The sequence below is a fragment of the Polypterus senegalus genome, chromosome 1 (assembly GCF_016835505.1).
Source record: "Polypterus senegalus isolate Bchr_013 chromosome 1, ASM1683550v1, whole genome shotgun sequence".
Lineage (NCBI taxonomy): Eukaryota > Metazoa > Chordata > Cladistia > Polypteriformes > Polypteridae > Polypterus > Polypterus senegalus.
In genome coordinates, this window is record NC_053154.1 from 170,376,011 (window position 1) to 170,395,044 (window position 19,034).

Consider the following 19,034-nt stretch of genomic DNA (forward strand, 5'->3'; position numbering starts at 1 on the left):
ACACAATAACTATAATCATAATAAATGAACAATAAAACAGCAGAGAAGCCGTGGATTAAATAAAAAGGCTGTAGTTATCAGCAGGGAGACGTGAATCCCGTGGCGAAGCAAGGAAGTGAATGTAGAGACTGGAGCGACGGACAGCCTTATATAGGCAGGCAGCCAACAACGTGTGAGGCGTTGGGATGGGGGACCCAATGGCGCCTCACATGGTGACTGAGCTGCAGGCTATGGACGTATATATGTACGTAAGTAGGATTCAGTTAGCGTTGGGAACCCGCGTACCAAATTTCTTGAAGATGGGCCCATAAGTAACAAAGACTGTTGAAAAGTTCAATATGGCGGCCGACAGTGGCATCATACCACCAAAATAAGTACCAAATTTCAGCCTTCTACCTACATGGGAATTTGGAGAATTAGTGACGTTGGAAAGTTCAATATGGCGGCTGACAGTGGCATCATACCACCGAAATAAGTATGTACATTGGTTTCGGTTAGTGCAGGGAAGCCGTCTACCAAATTTCGTGAAGATGGGGCCATAAATAAGAAAGTTCAACATGGCGGACGTTGTTGACCGTTATGACCGTTACACGTAGAATTTAAAAATGAAACCTGCTTAACTTTTGTAAGTAAACTGTAAGGAATGAGCCTGCCAAATTTCAGCCTTCTACCTACACGGGAAGTTGGAGAATTAGTGACGTTGGAAAGTTCAATATGGCATCCAACAGTGGCGTCATACCACCGAAATAAGTATGTACATTGGTTTCGGTTAGCGCAGGGAAGCCGCCTACCAAATTTCGTGAAGATGGGGTCAGCCTTCTACCTACACGGGAAGTTGGAAAATGAGTGAGTTTGGAAAGTTCAATATGGCGGCTGACAGTGGCATCATACCACCGAAATAAGTACGTACATCGGTTTTGGTTAGCGCAGGGAAGCCGCCTACCAAATTTCGTAAAGATGGGGCCATAAATAAGAAAGTTCAACATGGCGGATGTTGTCGACTGTTATCGACCGCTATGACCGTTACGTGTAGAATTTCTAAATGAAACCTGCCCAACTTTTGTAAGTAAGCTGTAAGTAATGAGCCTGCCAAATTTCAGCCTTCTACCTACACGGGAAGTTGGAGAATTAGTGAGTGAGTGAGTGAGTGCGTGCGTGCGTGCGTGCTTTGCCTTTTATTAGTATAGATTCACTTTCTCTTAATTTTGCTTCGTAGCCTATAACATTTATTTCACAATTTACAGTATAATGGATGTTTTTTTTAGAACTTTGAGGACCTCTGGCATTTAAATTTAAAAACGTAACTTTTTAAGTCTGTCACAATAATATATGCCTTTTATTCCAGAGATGAACTAGGTTGCTTATTTCTTACCATAATGATCTAAATTCTTCATTTTTTTGCCTATGAAGTGGTTCACAACTTTATTAGCTATCACTGATGCTAGTGACTTCTAGCTTTGAGATTTTTTTGTGGAAATATATTGAGGTATTAATAAACTCTGATGTCTTTTTTACCTAATGTACTACTTAAATTTTTAAAGTTTCCTTGATAGAATCATCCCTTTCTTAACCCATGCTACCAGCCAATTATAAATACACTTTTCTTTGATATAGTGCTGTAGCTTAATTGTGACTTTGCCTTACAGACTTGTGCATGAGATAGAGCTAAGGAGGGCTTACAGAGTTAATTTTACATGGACCATTTACTGTCCATTTTTTTCTACTCATTAGGTACTTCTACCATATCAAGCAATTCTTAAAACTCATTTTTTCAAGTGTATAAATAACATCTTTAATTTTACTCAGAATTACTCATAAAATTCCAACAGGCACAAGAATTTTATTTGTGCCTGATGTTTCTATATGAAAATGTTTAACTATGGAGACTATTTTCACTTCTGCTTAAGGCATTCCATTTGATTTAGAATAATAATGTGGAACCAAGCATGGCTCTCCTTTGTCACTGTTTTTATTTGTCATTATTATCAATCCCCTTGCCATCTATTCCTGTGGAAATTCAGAGATTTGTGGAATGGTGAGGGAAACACTTGAATAAAAACAACCTCTTTATGCAGGTGGTATGATGTTTTACATCAATGATCCATACTAATCTCATCCACATTTACTAAACTATTTAAAGGTGTTTCATAAAATTTCAGGGTTCACGATGAACTTGAATAAGAGCATGTTATTTCATGTGAACAGCTATGCACATCAACTTGGATCTGATCAGTCCACTTAGCTTAATAGCTGTTTTGCAACAGTTACATACATAGGATTCTTGATTGACAGTAGGTTAATGACTAATTCAGAATGAAAATTTACCAATCTGATGGAAAGCATTAAATAAGATGTTATCAGTCTGACAGGTCTCTATCTCAGATGACCTGGAGGAATTAGTATTGTTAAAAATTAAGATTATATCAAAGGTTTTATATCTTCACAGTATACAGTACATATTACTCTTCAAAAAATGTGTCCAGTTTTAACTGTTTCCTGCAGATGTACATATAATGGAACTATGGATATAATCTTAAAGAAAATAAACATTGCCACGAGATCATATATACTCCCCTAAACTAAACAACTTTTAACACATGGTAGGTTCTTAAGATTAGAACCTTTTGAGATTTTAGAGATGTTCTCTAATGAATTTCTGTCAGTGGTTTTACATCAGTTGTCCTGGGAATATTATTCATAAGGCAGGTTGCTCAGCTTTAAATGGCAATCAATAAAGATGCTTTCACTGATTTTGGAAAACTTTCAGATTACTTTAATGAATTCACTCTTGGATAAGCTCAAAATATTTTTGCATTTAAATGTAGACAAATCTCAGGTGTTATGTGTAGGATCATATAAAAATATGAAAGCCCTATCTGACAATAATTTAATCTTTGGTAATAGTAAAATATATTTTGGTTCTTCTGTGCTTATACTGAGTGTGATTTTTGACTCCGAACATAGTTTTGCTGCTGCTAAAATACTAGTTAATATTTTTATCCTTTCTTGCTTGGATTATTGTAATTATTTATATAGCAGTCTACCAAAGTGATCCATATGTAATCTTCAAATGGTACAGAAATCAGCTGCTTTTCTTTTGAGGTACAGTAAGATGCATTCATAATCCATGGCTATATTTTTTCCTGATGTGTAGATAGTCGGGAATTTTGGATTTGATTTGAATACAATATAGCAATTGATGGTCTAACTTATAGTTGATTTATAAGAATGTAATTTTTAAAGCAAAAAATGTTTAAAACTATGTATTAGTGTAACAACAACATAATTGTAGTAGTAGTAGAATATTGTATCATGTCAGCCATTATGGATGCAATTTGAAGTCAAGCAAAATGACACCATTTGTTGGCTAACTGAATCGACTTGCACATTGTTCAATTAGTCAAAAAAGGTGGCATTTTGCTTAATTTCTTATTGCAATATAATTGTAAAATCAATGTTTGTTTTGTTTGCATTTGTGATTTGTTTAGGTTTTCTAGGCTTTCATGCCATTTATCATTTTTCCAAGTATACTTTGTCCATTAAAGGGACATAAGGAGCTAGATGGACTCTGTCTTGCATTATTGGCCAAAGCCAGGAAGCAAGCATGAAGAGATGTGTATTATATTATATCATTCACAAATGAAAAATCTAAGAGGACATCTGCATTCAAAATGAACCGGCAAGGAAATGCTCAGCACCACAAAGTTTACCAAACTTCTCTGGCTTCATTTTTTTGAGGATTTCTTATTACAACATTAGGCTACAAATTTCTTTATAAAGCACTTTAAGATGACATTCTCTTGGAATTGGAATGGTTCTATCATTAGTTGTGCCCCTGATTTGATTCAGAGTAACTTTCACCTTTCAGTATGCAAAGGGAATTTCATTATCAAACTACTTCAAACATCCAGTTTCTTACTTCTGAGTTGTGTCTAACCACATTTAGAACTTCTTCTTTTACATTACTGTTCTTCTCTACTTTCACAGATGACTACAAATCAGAACTTCGAGAGCAGCTCCCATTGATTGCAGGTTCAGCTGCTGCTGGTGTAGTGTTCATTGTGTCTTTGGTTGCCATTTCTATTGTGTGTAGCAGGTAACTATCTTTTAATGTCATGACCTTCTTATATTTGGCAGTCATCTGTGTAAATAATAGGTATTTCATGTTGTTATATTTTATTTTTGATATTATGTTTTCTTCTTTTGCAGTGTTTAATTATGTTGTGTAAATCTCAAAATTTATAGGTTGCACTTTATTATATGAAATTGGAATTACAATAAAAGAGTACCTCACAAACTGTAGTTAGAACAAAGTATTTTTACAGCAAAACGAAGAAATGAAAAGAAATTGTCTCCACATAACCCAAAAGACTTAATCTATTTCTGTTTTCTAGGAAGTGATCTAAAGAAAAGCACACCTACCGGTAGCTCTGTAAAGTTTGTTAATTTTCTAATCTTCTTCTGATTCTTAGACAGACCTGAGCTGATATTTAAAAGCCCTCCTAGTGTGCTAATAAGAACATAAGAAAAATCTGTAAAGTGAACACACTGTTCAGTCCAGCTCAGCCTGTCAGTTTCTAATTCAACTGCATTCATGCATGGTGTGTGACGTGAGATGCATTATCCTGGAGCTTTAAAACACTGCCTTAAACTTTAAACTTAAAATGTTATTGAATGAAAAGAAGATCTTTAAATTTTAGTTTTTGTGTTTGCACAATACAGCAAAAAATGAGAACTGGGAAGTCAAGAAATTATAGAAAAAATGAAAACAACATTTATTGACTTTGAAGTGAAGGTTATATCTTCTTAATGTTTTTCCAACATCAAAAGCTACAGAATTAAAAAGAAGCTTGTTGTTAGGATTGTGTGCTAGTTAAAATGTAATTTTTGCTTCTTTTAGATCATTTTTCATATTTTGTTTCCTTGAAAAGTAATTGTATTAATTGCTTTCATTCTTTGCTTTGCTAACAATTGCTCTCTGTTTTCATATTACTTTTTGGTTTTAGGGTCACTTCTCCTCTTAAGTGACCCTAGAATTGCAATGTATCAGTTGATTACATAACAGATGCTATGGTATTTAATAGTGAAGAGTTGCAGCAATTAACTTTACTTTGCACAAAAAAGAGAAAAAGAAAAGAAAAGGCTTTCAAAAAGTAAAATGAACTACTTCTTTCAAGGCTTTTTGTATTAATTGTCAGCTTCTTTGCCATCTGTGATATACAATAAATAAAATCACCAATGCGATGCCTTTATTTTTTGCACAATAGATTCTCATTAGTCACAGTGTGTATGCATGTTATGGTAGATGTAAAGAATTTAGACTCTGGTTGCCTTACCAAACACATGCTTTACAATTTGAGTATGGCTTCTGTGGCTGTCAAAACAGGTTAAAAGGAAGTGACAAAGTTGCATTTGAAAAATAATCCTAATCGCTAAAAGTTTCTGGATTCTATTGTCATTGCGTAGAGATCTTGGAAATAATATATCAACAAATTTAGACAAAGGGATGGGAATCATTCGTTATGAACATTTAATTTGCAGTTCGAAGGTGTACCCATAAGCATTATGGTTGACAGAGAGAGCATTATGTTAGTGTGTATGTTGAAGTTAAAGGCCTTGTACAGAATAATGTAGTTATTCTTAATTCATTTAAGTAAACATATGTGATAAAACTTTTTAATGTAAAATTATTTGATGTTTTCTATAATTTAGGCAATCAATACTTCTAACAACCTTTATTTTTGTTTAGATTGTCATAAGATTTTGAAGGGATATTAGGAAAATAACTTTGTGAATGCTAGTTCCAGTTTCAATAGTTATTTCCTTTTTATTATAAAGTTGTGACTTAGCAAATAAGGTATACATAACCTTGTTAAAATGTTTAAAAAAGACAAAATACCCTGTGGGGTTCCTACCATTTTACATATACATGACCATTTCATGAAAGTTTGTCATTACAGATACGTAGCTGGACTCTAAACCACAAGGTTGCTGGTTCAGTAACTGCCTTCAACTCACTGTATGAAAAATTGAGCAAGTTGCTTATTTACAAAGTTATTTGAAATGGTGCTCACAGTAGAAAAATGCTATATAATATGTAATAAGGTAGGCAGTGTGGTATTTTGGTTAAGGCTGTGGCCTTCAAACACTAAGATTGAGGGTTCAGATCCCACTACCAACACTGCGTGACCATGAGCAAGTCACTTGACATTGGAAATCCAAAAGAAATGTAATCATTGTATCATAAATGTTGTAAGTTGCATTGAATAAAGGCATCATCCAAATAAGTAAATGTAATAAAGGCTAATTTTTTGTTTTTCTCAGAAACTCTGTTTTGCTAACTTGTAAAATATATTTATTAGGGATTTACACAGTCTTTGATCTGCCCACCTTCTTAGTTTCATAAAGTTATTTTTCACATGGACAGTTGGCAAATTATCAATCTGTATCAGGTGGATTACAATGGAAAATTGATCTTCTTTAGAAAAATACCATACCTTCAATTACTAATTTGTCTTTTTGGTAATTTTCGCTCCCTGTTATTGTAGGAAAAGGGCTTACAGCAAAGAAGCAGTTTACAGTGACAAACTACAGCACTACAGCACTGGTAGAGGTGAGTATTGAACACCAAATATTTGTTGCTGTTACAATCTCCTTAACACCAAGGTTTCCCTGATGTAGCTGTCTTTACTCGTGCATCTCACAGTAAGCATATTTTCTGTTGGCTATTACAGGCTTTATTCCATGGCAATTTTGCTACTTACTGAAAATGCATCAGCTAGTTTCTTAAACAGAATGTCATCTAGACCAGTGCTTATCAAGCTTTTTTGAGAAAAATACAATGGCTGTATGTTTTAATCCATACACTTCCATGATCAGTAGCTCATTTTTGTTACTTGAGGTTGAATTTTTTTGGAAAAAATTGCCATCTTTTTGCTAAGAACTAGTCAATTGTATCTTAAACTTTTCTAAAAAATATAGAAGTTTGCATTCCTTACCATTGCTTTTAATTCTTAGAAGTTTCTTATAACATTTTCTATTAACTGTACACATTTTTTATAAATTCAGAAACAAATGGACATAAAAGTTAAACAGAAGACATTGCTTTAGTATTCTATCCACCAGTGCAGTTATTAGCCAGAAAACCAACTCATGCATTTCAAACAGAAAAACCCTTCTTGACTTGGTATGACTTAATGGCTTAACTAAGACAGCAGCCATATTAAAACAGGATCCTGTAGGCACAATGATTCCATCCCACATTAAATAACCTGCAGGAAAGACCTGAAATAAACACCACTTTGTATATTTTTATTTTAATTTATTGTTCTTGTGTTTTAATAATTGGCATCACAGAGCCTTTGACCAAGTAATCTCTTATGATCTTGTAATGACACATTTGAATGAATGGCAGACATTAGTATCCTCAGTGAGTGACCCAATATGTGGCTGCCTGCCTATGTGTGTAACCTTTCTGTTGGGAAAAAAATGTTGAAACCAGTTGCACTGGTGAAATTTCATTGAAATTCAGTAAAAATAACAAATGACATATGAGAAAGTAATATTCTCCAAATCTTAACAATGGTACAGTTAATTATCATAGAATAGAGCTACACACCCGGATCATTAGTAATGGATAAAAGCTCTTAGATGGGGATGCAATAAATTTTGCATCATGGTGTATCATCATAGATGTATGGAAATTGTTAGATTTGATACATCCAATCAACCATTCATTGAATGCTCCTTCCAGGAAGGTGTATAGCTCTCCATAGTTTTGGAAATGAAGTGTTTGTATCTGAAAAAAACAGCACACTGCCTATCATATCATTATGCATGAACAAAGATTACATTTGAAGGATGCTGATGATATGTAAGCATTTTTGATGGGGTAAGTCTTGTGGGACTGGGCGTTGACCTTTTGGACAGAGGTGCAGGTAAGTGAACAGGGAAAGGTCATTTGATTCCTGGCAGGATCTTTTCCATGTAACCTGAAAATTTGTCCTAGACAAGCTGCAAAGGTGACCAGCTGCTGTAGGAAATGCCACTTTATTTCAAGATTCTTGTATGATTTGAACCATTGTCTGTACCTTCACAATATATAATTCTGAAGATCCAATGGTCATCATCCAAAGAGGAAACATGAGACTTATTGCTAAAAATGAACTGTTGGTAATATACAACAATCTAAAACAACCTGAAATGATACCATGTGGAATTAGTAATGATAAGAATTCAGTAGGAAATGACTGAGTCCAGTAATTACACTTTCATTGCAATCATAATGAGGAGCCCTCTAGTGGCAGATGTGTGAAACAGACAAAGAAACCTTATCATTTGCAAATCTGGCAATTCTGACCTAATGCCAATTTGCAAGACCACTGCTTCTCACTGCAACTACTGTTTTATCACAGAATCATGTTTATTAAGGTAGTCAGGTATAATTCATGAGAAATGCATAGTGAAGCATCACTTTTTAAATACAATTAACTAGTTTACATTTGTTCTATAGACAATTTTTGGAGCTTGTTAAATATAAACACTTTGAGCATGGCAAATGTGCTATATAAATAAAATGTATTATTATCATTATTTAGTTTCTACCTCCATCAAGGTATAACACTAGATATTTTTGGTGAAAGTACAAAGATAGCTATTTTTTATATCTGCCTTTACTTCAAAGTGAACAAATTTCTAAAATTTCTTCTTGTGATTTTTGGTCTGTCAGATATTTTAAATTAAGAAGACCTTTTCTCCTTCTCATACGATCTATGATGAGGGATTATGGAGACAAGCAGCCAGCAAAATATTCAGATTATAAACTTTAATTTTATATCCGTTTATAAGGTTGGGTTGTTAATAGAGATCATGTATGCATTTTATGAGCAAATTAAGTTTTTATCAAAGAATGTCCATTTTGAAATGCTTTCTTCATTGCAAAAATGCTGGTAAAGCTAATATTTCATCAAAACAGTTTCATTATTGGAAATATAGAACATTAAGCAGGCAAAAATGACTAGGGTGCAGCATTATATTTTATGATTTTGTGGCACAACATTTACTCCCTGAAATACTAACTTGTAGCCAACACCTCTCTCTTCAAACTGAGCATTAGATCACCAACTTAGTGGATCTAATTTATAGAACTTTATATTTGCTATGTGTCTTTTCATTAGCTAAACTAAACAATATTCCAGATCACAACTAAATTACCTTTTAAAATCATTCATTTTCATTTTGTAATTGAAAAAGTTTTGAAATTGAGCTTTATTTGATCTAAATAAAACAGAAGGATAGTTAATCACAGTAAACTGTTAAATCAACAGTTTTTTCAATAATTTCACAGCACGTGTATGCAGTGTCATAAAAACGAGTCCAAGACAATATAAAGGTTTGGGGCAGCCACCCGTATATTGTTTTTCCCAGCTGCAAAAGGGTTTTCTTTATCAAAGAATCGGTGTGCATCTCACAGAGTCCAAAACAGAACTGCTATAGTAGCCTAAGATGGAGGCTTTAAAGGTCTTGAGAGGAACTGATGTCATCAAAGGGACCGGAACCAGAAGTGACGTCATCAAAGGGGCTGACTTCGGAAGTGACGTCATCAAAGGGGCCGGCTTCGGAAGTAACGCCATCAAAGGGGCCAGCTTCGGAAGTGACGTCTTCAGGGGTGCCGGAACCTTGCAGGATTTCCCGGGAAAGGACTGTAGGGAACTGAGAAAGACAGTCAGCGCACTCCACCGCCCCCTGGTCGGATATTTTATTACAATTACTTGAGCCCTTTAGCTGCCTCCTACTCGCACGTATGTGACAGCAGCATAACTGAAGAAAACATTTCCGAGACCATCCTGGAAATTGAGAGGATAGTGATACCGCTACCTTCTGAAAGCCCCTAGGATGTTGCCTCCATTTATTGTACTGTATATTACTGCAAACACTCAGACCAGACAGACAGCAACACCCTTCATTGACCTGAGATATTTCCCAACACTTATTTGCCATGTTTCCCAGTAACCCATTTGTATGCCCATTATACATATTATGTTATACATATTGTTACTCTGTATTTTTATTTAGCAACATATTTTCCTACCCCGATAGTATGCCTATTGACTTTTCTCTGCCAAGCATAAATTTTCTTGTACATTGCCCCATGTAGTTACTAGATCAATGGTCACAATCCTGGGATAATATTTTCCCCAGTGTGAATGCCCCTTATTCAAGTCATTTGTTTTAGAGTTGACAGAGTGGGTCCCTTAATTAGCAGGGATGTAATTTTGGCACAAAGTGTACAGAAACATTCTTTGCCAAATAATGTATTTTTTGCATTACAGAAGAGCATTACTGGACAGCTATGTTATGGCCTCAGTCAATTGAGATGATTATTAATATGAATACTGAGCCCTTTATTTATAGTTCATCTACCTTGTCCTTGCATTGCCCTCCAAGATGACCTCCTTAATGCCATTAGCGATCTTCCTGGAACCAAAGTTTCAAATCTGCCTTGATTTTTTGCTGAAGTAAACAAATGCTAATTTGTGTCACCTTTAACAGCAAGAAGATGTTCTCAAAGAGTCATCTAAAATGATTACTTCTTAAGAAACCTTCTGCATTTGGTTGTATGCCTGGACTGCATGTAGAGGTGGCATCTCTATGCTCAGCGTACAGTAATCATCTGCTTCTGTTTGCAATGGCACAATTCTACTAACCTTAGAGCTTTTGCTTGCAGAGGATCTAAGTTTCCATATTTCAAAAATATGCAAGCTACAGTATTGTCTGAAGCAATATACTGTATCTGCTTACCAGGATTCCTGGACAAAAATACTCTATAAGAATTTACTGATCTTCAAAAATCTCTCATCTAAATAGAATAATGTTAATACAATTGTTACATTAAGATTGGAATCATGAGGATTGGAAGAAGCTGATTATTGAATACTTGTAATCAGTTTTAAACCCTGATGAAGAGCTACAATTCAAAACACGTTCAGTTAGAAGACTATTTCTCATCTCAGGAAATTAATATTTGTATTTGTTATATTGTCATGTTTTCTTATTCATATTCTATATACATTTTAAATAACTTACATACAGCTTTGTCTATTTCATTTTTGTTTGGACATCCTCTTCACCACCCTGCCATTTCCATTTCTCTCTACATGCCACCCCTCTCACTCTTCCTACATATCTGTTACAAAAGTACAAGCAGATAGCAGTTATAAAGTGGCATAGTACAATAATTAAGTATACATTATGAAGCTAAATGCCACACCATTCTAAAACAAGGGCTTTTTCTTTTTAAATGTATTTTCTAAAAAAAACAAAAAACTTTTTATTTGGTATTCTAACCCACTCAATCTTTCTCACAATTTAAACCATTTTAAGTCACCAATTTAAGTCACATCAAGCCAAAATGGGATTATTTAATTAGACTTAAGTTTTGGCGAAGGAAGTCTGACTGGTTTTAAGAGGACAAGAGGCCCAAAACAAACATGACAGTGGTTTCCCACTCCTCATACAAAACATACATTATATTGTATTTGTGAATGGGACTTTAATTAAATACCAAGTAACTGCTGTCATGTTTGGTTCGCTCAAGGTATGGTGCATTAGAACATACACTATACCCATGCACTAAGCACACTATCTGTATATAGTGATGCAAAAATACTGTGTAACTATCAGGACATCACTTTAAAATGTCTCCTGCCAAGTCATAATCAGAAATCTAACACCATCTAACAAATAACAAACAATTTTACTTCATTATATTCAACAGAAAATAACCCAATACTGTGACACGAAGTATGAAAAAGAAGAACCTTATTCCTTCCATATTATTTAACAAAGTACTTATAAACAGGTATTGAACTTGATTGTTTATAATATGGAAGTGCTAACACCTCTACACAAAAGTAGAACTGTTCACTCTGTAGCAATCAGGTGTTTGGTAACACCATATAAAGAGAAAAGATGTATGCAGTGGTCTCAAAAGAAGTAATTGTTGGTGCTCATCAACCTGGGAAGGATTATGAAACTATCTCAAAATAATTTGAATTCCACAGTTCTACAATGAGAAGGAATGTCTACAAATAGAGAATATTCAAAATAGTCAGTAATCTTCCCAAAATAAGACATTCTGGCAAATTGACTCAAATTGTATCAAACTGCATAATACTCCAAGAAATGGTAAAGAAACAAAAAGCTACAGGCATCTATAAACATGGCAAATGCTACAGTTCATGACTCTACAATAAACAAATGTGCTTTTCATGTTATAGTAGCCAAAAAAAGGATTATTTTCTCTTAGAAGACTATGACAGCATGGCTCAGGTTGGTTAATCTGAAGAAACCACAAAACTTGTGGGAAATGTCTTCTAGACGGGTGACACTAAAGTGGAGTTGCCTGATCATTTTTCACAACACCGTATTTGGTGAAAATCAAATGCAGTGTATTATGCCATGGACAGACAAAAAGCATCTGCAGCAGAGAAAGACTGCCAGATACACCAGGGGTTTTGGGACGATTATGATACACATAACTGGCTGCAATACTCCCTACTACAGGAGATGGGATCAGAAGCAGTATTCGGTAATGTAACAAATACTGAAATTAAAAAACTTTTAAAGTTGATTTAAAATTGTTACAAATCTGAAGTCTGCATTGCTTTCAGAAACTAAAGCATAATTGCCTCATCTAAGTGCAACTTAATAAAATGAGCTCCTTCCCAGTCAATCTTGGTGGTGATCTCATCAGACCTGCCAGTACTGCAAAGAATCTTGGTGTCATTTTTGATTCCTCCCTTTCTTATTCCACCTGCATAAATCACATTAAGAAACATTCTTACTTTCACCTCTGTAACATATCACGTGTTCGCTCCTTCCTCTCCTTTTCTAACGCTGAGAAACTTGTCCATGCTTTTATCACATCCTGCATTGATTATTGTAATTCCCTACTGGCAGGTGCCCCTTCTAATCTTATATCACAGCTCCAGCTTATTCAAAACTCGGACCAGCAGCAACGAGCACATAACACCCATCCTGCTTCACCTTCACTGGTTCCCTGTGTCTTACAGAATTGAATACAAAATTCTACTAATAACCTACAAAGCCTTAAATGACCTGGCGCCAAACTACATCAGTGAACTTCTCCATCACTATGTGCCTGTCCGCCCACTAAGGTCCTCTGACTCTGGCAATCTTGTTGTGCCCCACACTACTCTACACTCCATGGATGACAGGGCCTTCAGCCGTATAGAGCCCAGACTCTGGAATGACCTACCGAAATTAATTAGATTAGCTGACTCCATGAATTCTTTTAAAAAACAACTCAAAACTCATCTGTTCAGAAAGGCTTTTAGCTCTACCTGGCTTTATTACCCTTCTTTCAGTTTACCTCTATGTGTGTGCTAGACCATCAATTATGTTGTCTGTTAGGCATTTTCTTTGAATTTACTGTCTTACACTTCTTTATTTATTTATCTGGTTTAGTACAATACTATGTACTGTATACACTGCCATTCTCTCTTAAATTCTGTGAAGTACCTTGAGCATAGGAAAGGCGCTATATAAATAAAATGTATTATTATTATTATTATGGACTTAAATGTCTACTGACATGAAACTGTAAAAGTTACTGATTACTTTTATTCACTCAAACATACTATCCTCAGTTGTTCTTTCATATTCTCAACAAGAGTGATTTGCCAAGCGCTATAAAAAATTGAATATTGGTCTGTTTTGCTTCATTCTGATTATTCGTGGCTTAGATATATCACATAATCTTTTTATTATTTATTCAGTTGGTTTATGTATTTCTTTTTTGTCATATGTTTTTGTCTAAGTCAATGTTTATTTTTGTTTAGCCAGATGTTTACTACATTTTATTTTCTTGCGGGTGCCACCATTTTGTGGTGCCATTGTTTAGACACAATGAGGTTAGGCTCTAAAGGGAACAAGATGTTACATCATAAATGCAACTGTATAAAGCCATCATCAAGGAATTAGAGTTTTCCAAGACTCTACATAATTTAAAGAGTATTGTGAATGTTATTTTTATGAATTCTGATCTTAAAAATATTGCAGTCCTTTTGGACTCTCATTTTTCATCAGTGTTTGGGCTATGGCTACAGCCATTTTGACTTCCTGGTTATGACTCTCTTCTTAGACTTACAATCCATCTCCCAGTATGTTCACTTGTCACTGGTAGAAAAGTTAGTATTTTTACACTAAACGTCATTAAGTCAGCTACCAGAAACAATTCCAGTCCATCACTGGGAATAAATGTTAAGTGTAGTATCTCCCACCTTTTTGTTGTGTTAAGAAGACAATCAACCCAGCTGCTTCTCTTTGGGAATCCCCAAATGTAATCATGAACACTTTGATATGACATATTTTAATTTTTTCCAGAAAGAATGTCAGCTAGGGCATGAATTTGGGATAAAGCAATTGTAAGATAGAAACACTAACACCTGACCCACCCTTCTGCCTGTAGGTTTACCAGAGCACAAGCATTCACAACATATGGATTCTTATTACACACTAGTATGGTACCTCGAATTCTCAGTCCACACATTTTTGTCAAGAAGTGGATATATACATCCCTTTCTGGAGTCAATCCTGGAGTGAGAAATCAATTTCAAGCTTTCCCCAAATGACCACAGTTGATATTACATACTTGTTTTACAAATACTGTATTCAAAGGAATATATCCCAGTAGTGGCAGCTCATTCAGGTTGAGAGACTACACCTTTCTTGGCTGAAATGCTCACACTTTCTTTGCTGAGAATTCTTGTAGCAGCAAACCTTGATTGTCTAGGTAGGTTAGCTCATTACAAGTGCACACCATATTAAAGTGAACACTTAATGTAATGTAGTGCATTGCAAAAGTATTCAGACCAATTCTGCCACTTTCTAGGTAACATCTGGGTGGTTTAACATCCCATCTACTTCTTTATAAATAAACACACTAGGATATTCAAACATGTTGATTTGTAACCTTCCTAATGTATGCATTATTTTACCTTAATTTGCAGTGCTCTTTAGTCTTCATTTGCACATCTGCCTTTCTGATTCACAATGATACCTTAACTGTTATTTTTTTTCTTTATTTTCTGTAACATATGTGGATCATTTTAATGATTCACTGGTAGAGGACAATTGTTAAACATCTGGATCCTGTGTAAACCTAGTGCTTCCAGAGGACAGGGACTGATGCTTATTGTATGTAAACAGCCCATTTCCTTTTTTCGTCTTATGATTTTTTTTTCTAACATAAATCAATATCATATTTAAAAGGGAGATTTTTTAATTCCATTGCTTTGAAATACAAATAACTCAGAAAGCAACATTTTAGTGTAGGATTTGTTGTAAAATTATAAAATTGGTCAGGGGGTCTGAATACATTTTAATAAACTACGGGTTAAGCCCTGGCCTTCTCCAAAATGAATTCCTGGATGAATGGGTGATGTTGGTTAAATATATACATTAGTGTTTTAGTGAAAGGTGTGTATGTTAAATTTAGCTCTTTAAATGCTAAAATGTCAGAAAGCTAAGTTTTTGGAGTCCAAGGTAAACCCTGTGCTCCATCACAACTCGATATAAACAATAATTCAGTTTAACAGGTCTTGAGTGTGCCTTTTTGTAATCTTTACAGACATGAGGCAAAAATAAACCACATCTGTAGATAGCTGAACAGGATGAGCTAGTAAAGGAGTCGGTTTTGATGTCAAGAAGTATGGGCTGAGGGGAAAAAAAATAGTTCCATCATCATCCTCATCATTTCTCAGCACCATAATTATTCATTGTCTGACCCTTACATGACAATTGAAGAAAACTCAGACAAGTGTCGGAGGGCTCTAATAGAGTATGTTTCAGCGACAACCGGCTGTGCAAACAGAAGAGTTTGCTGAAGCGCAACAGAAAAGGTCACAGAATGAGCTCAGAAAGCCAAGTAGAATTCTTTCTCTTTTTCATTTTTTAAACTAGTGAGACTTATGGATGAGGAAATGAAAGCGGACATCACAGCAAGTTGTACATTTAAATGAGGCCCTTGAATAGATGGCCCATAGGTCAGTGGGCATTACACAAACTGACATCTCTCAGGATCTAATACTTCCACATGTGTCAGCTGTGCCAAACAGCTGTATCTTTTATCTTTATAATGGAGAATAATTCTTTGCTACCCCTACAATGTTGTTTATGAATGTCTGAAATAGTATTTTGGCTGAGTATGTACAGTATACCATCAATTTTATTCTTCTTCCAGACTGCATAATGTACAGTTAGGTTCATATGTATTTGGACAGTGACACAATTTTCATAATTTTGGCTGTGTACGCCACCACAATGGATGTGAAATAAAGAAATCATTATGTGATTGAAGTATAGACTGTCAGCCTTAAATTAAGGGGTTTAACAAAAATATCATATGAGCTGTTAAGGACTGACAGCTATTTTTCTGCATAGAACCGCCCTCCATTTACAGGGGCTCAAAGTATTTGGACAATTGACTGACAAAGTTGTTTCATGGCCAGGTGGGAGCAGTCCCCTCATTATTTTGTTAACTGTTAAGCAGGTAAACGGTCTTGAATTGATTTTAAGTGATTCCAACCCTTCATCGAGGTAGCAGAAACATGAGCAGTGGATAAATCGACCAAATAGGAGGAATACACTGGGGAACTCTGCAACATCAGAACGTCTGGAAAACCACAGAAAACAACTGTGCTGGAGATTGCAGAATTCTGTCTTTGTTGAAGAAGAACTCCTTCACAACATTTAGCTAAACCAAGAACACTCTCCTGGGGGTACCTATCATTTCCAAAATCCACAGTAAAGAGAAGATTTCATGAAAGTAAAGAAAGGGTTTACCACAAGCTGCAAACCACTGGTAAACTTTAAACATAGGAAGGACAGATTAGACTTTTTTAAAACCCTGTGCAGTTCTGCAACATTTTCTTTGGACAAAGGAAACTAAGATTAATATGGACCACAATGCCGGAAAGAGAAAAGTATGGAGACGAGAAGAAACTGATCATGATCCAATGAGTACTACATCATGTTTGAAACAAGGTAGAGGCAGTTTTATGCCATGGGCATGCATGACTGCGAATGGAAGTCAGTCACTAGTGTTTATTGATGATATGACTGCTGGCAGAGTAGAAGGATGAATTTTGAAGTGTACAGTACAGGGTTATAATAGCTACTCAGATTCAGCCAAATGCTGGAAAACAAGAAAAAAATGCTAGAACAATGCTTCATAGTACAGATGGACAATATTTTGAAAGCAAATTATTCAAAGGCCAAGTCAATCAACTGACTTCAACCCAATTAGACATATATTTCACTTACTGAAGATAAACCTGATGGCAGAAGTCCAATGAACAAGCAGCTGAAGACAGCTGCAGTAAAGGTCTGGCAAAATATCACTAGGGTGGAATTCCAGCACTTGGATATGGCCGTGGGTTGGGTTCCAGACTTTGACTGTCATTGTCATTGACTGTAAACAATTTTCAACCAAATATTGAAAGTGACCATTATATGTATGATTATGTTAGTTTGTCCAAATATTTTTGAGCCCCTGGATTTGAGGGATGGGGAGCTTCTCAGAAAAAAGGCTGTCATTCCTAAACAGCTCATACAATATTCTTGGTAAACCCCATAAATTAAAGCTGAAAGTCTACACTTCAATAGCATAATTATTGCTTTATTTCAAATCCATTGGGGTGGTGTACAGAGCCAAAATTATAAGAATTATGTCACTGTTCATATAAATACTGTATGGACCTAACTGTACATTGACTAGAAGCCACTCCCATTCATGGAGTCTGATATTTGCATTGATAATTTTAGTTCATTTCATTTAATACCTAGCTGTCACATTGTCTTAATTTTTTTGCATCACACTTTAAATATGACCCACAAATGAATGTTAGGTTAGAAAATAACACCTTTGAATAAAAAAATATATTGTTAGTGCTTTCATTGAGAAATTGTATGGATAAAAATTATCAAGTAAACATGAGATATCTCTACAGACAAAAAGAGGCAGTCCAGTATAGTTGGTGATTGTGTTGCTAATGGGCGGGGGCATTAGTGAACTCTGGCATCATCTCTGCTTTCTACTGTACAATAATAGTGATTGTCGTTGTGCCAGATTCTTCCTACCATCTCTTATAGCTAACACAAAAAATTTTTGTTAAAAAGAAGTCCACAATTCTGGGCATGAAGAAGTCTTCCAATCAATATGTCTTAAAAGGCACTTTTATTGCACACACATAAAACAGGCCATTAAATACTTTGTTTGTTTAGCATGCACAGATCAAGGAAGCATAAAACATTTACATATTTTTCTTGCAGTCGTAAAAAGTAGAATGTTAAGTAGTCATATAAGGGGTGGGGGTGGGGGTGCTTAAAAAGGAACGATTTGTGGTGTAAATTATACATGAAAGCAAGCTCTACGCGTCGTGTAATAAAAGCAATGGCTTTTGTCTGTGTTATTTACTGAAATGTAGACTGCGTAATGGCTGATAATAACTGGCTAGTGGCTGCAACAAAGCCATTATGAGGAGCAGACCGGCTGTTCTTAGCAACTGAATAAATTCGGTAATTCATCTGTACTGTACGCCGACGTACTTAATAGTCAATTATGTACAAGCAGCTCTGGTTCAAAGCAATTAGGCAGCAGTTAGACTGGCTTCTCACTCAAGCGAGAGTCAAAAGATTTCTTGTTTAATTGAGGGCGGCAGTAATAGTGGCGTCTCCCTTTCAACCCCTCCTCCCCTCCTTTGTGGGACAGCTCCCTAGAGGACTTTCAGCAGAGGGTCGTTCAATCTTTCTTCCAATATCATCCTCATAGGGCTTTTCTGGTGTCTTTTTTGTGTAAAAGCTTTGTCTGAATACTTTAAAATGATGCTTTTTCTCTTTAATGCATGTTAATATCCCATAATTCACTGCGCACCCTGTTAAATTTCTTGGCTCTACTTCTTTCGTCTGTCTTCAACATGTAGAATCCATTTTTACTGATGCCTTGTATATGA

The 19,034-nt window shown here is 35.4% G+C and overlaps 1 protein-coding gene across 2 annotated transcripts in view; it reads left to right on the top strand.

Annotated features, from left to right (window-relative positions):
* Positions 1 to 19,034, top strand: part of LOC120535168 (ephrin type-B receptor 1) — a 707,928-nt gene that overhangs the window by 571,332 nt on the left and 117,562 nt on the right. For both annotated transcript variants that reach the window (XM_039762817.1, XM_039762826.1), the window contains 2 exons: positions 3,988 to 4,096; positions 6,549 to 6,613. In XM_039762817.1, the coding sequence (XP_039618751.1) occupies positions 3,988 to 4,096; positions 6,549 to 6,613 (174 nt within the window). The remainder of the gene's footprint in view (positions 1 to 3,987; positions 4,097 to 6,548; positions 6,614 to 19,034) is intronic.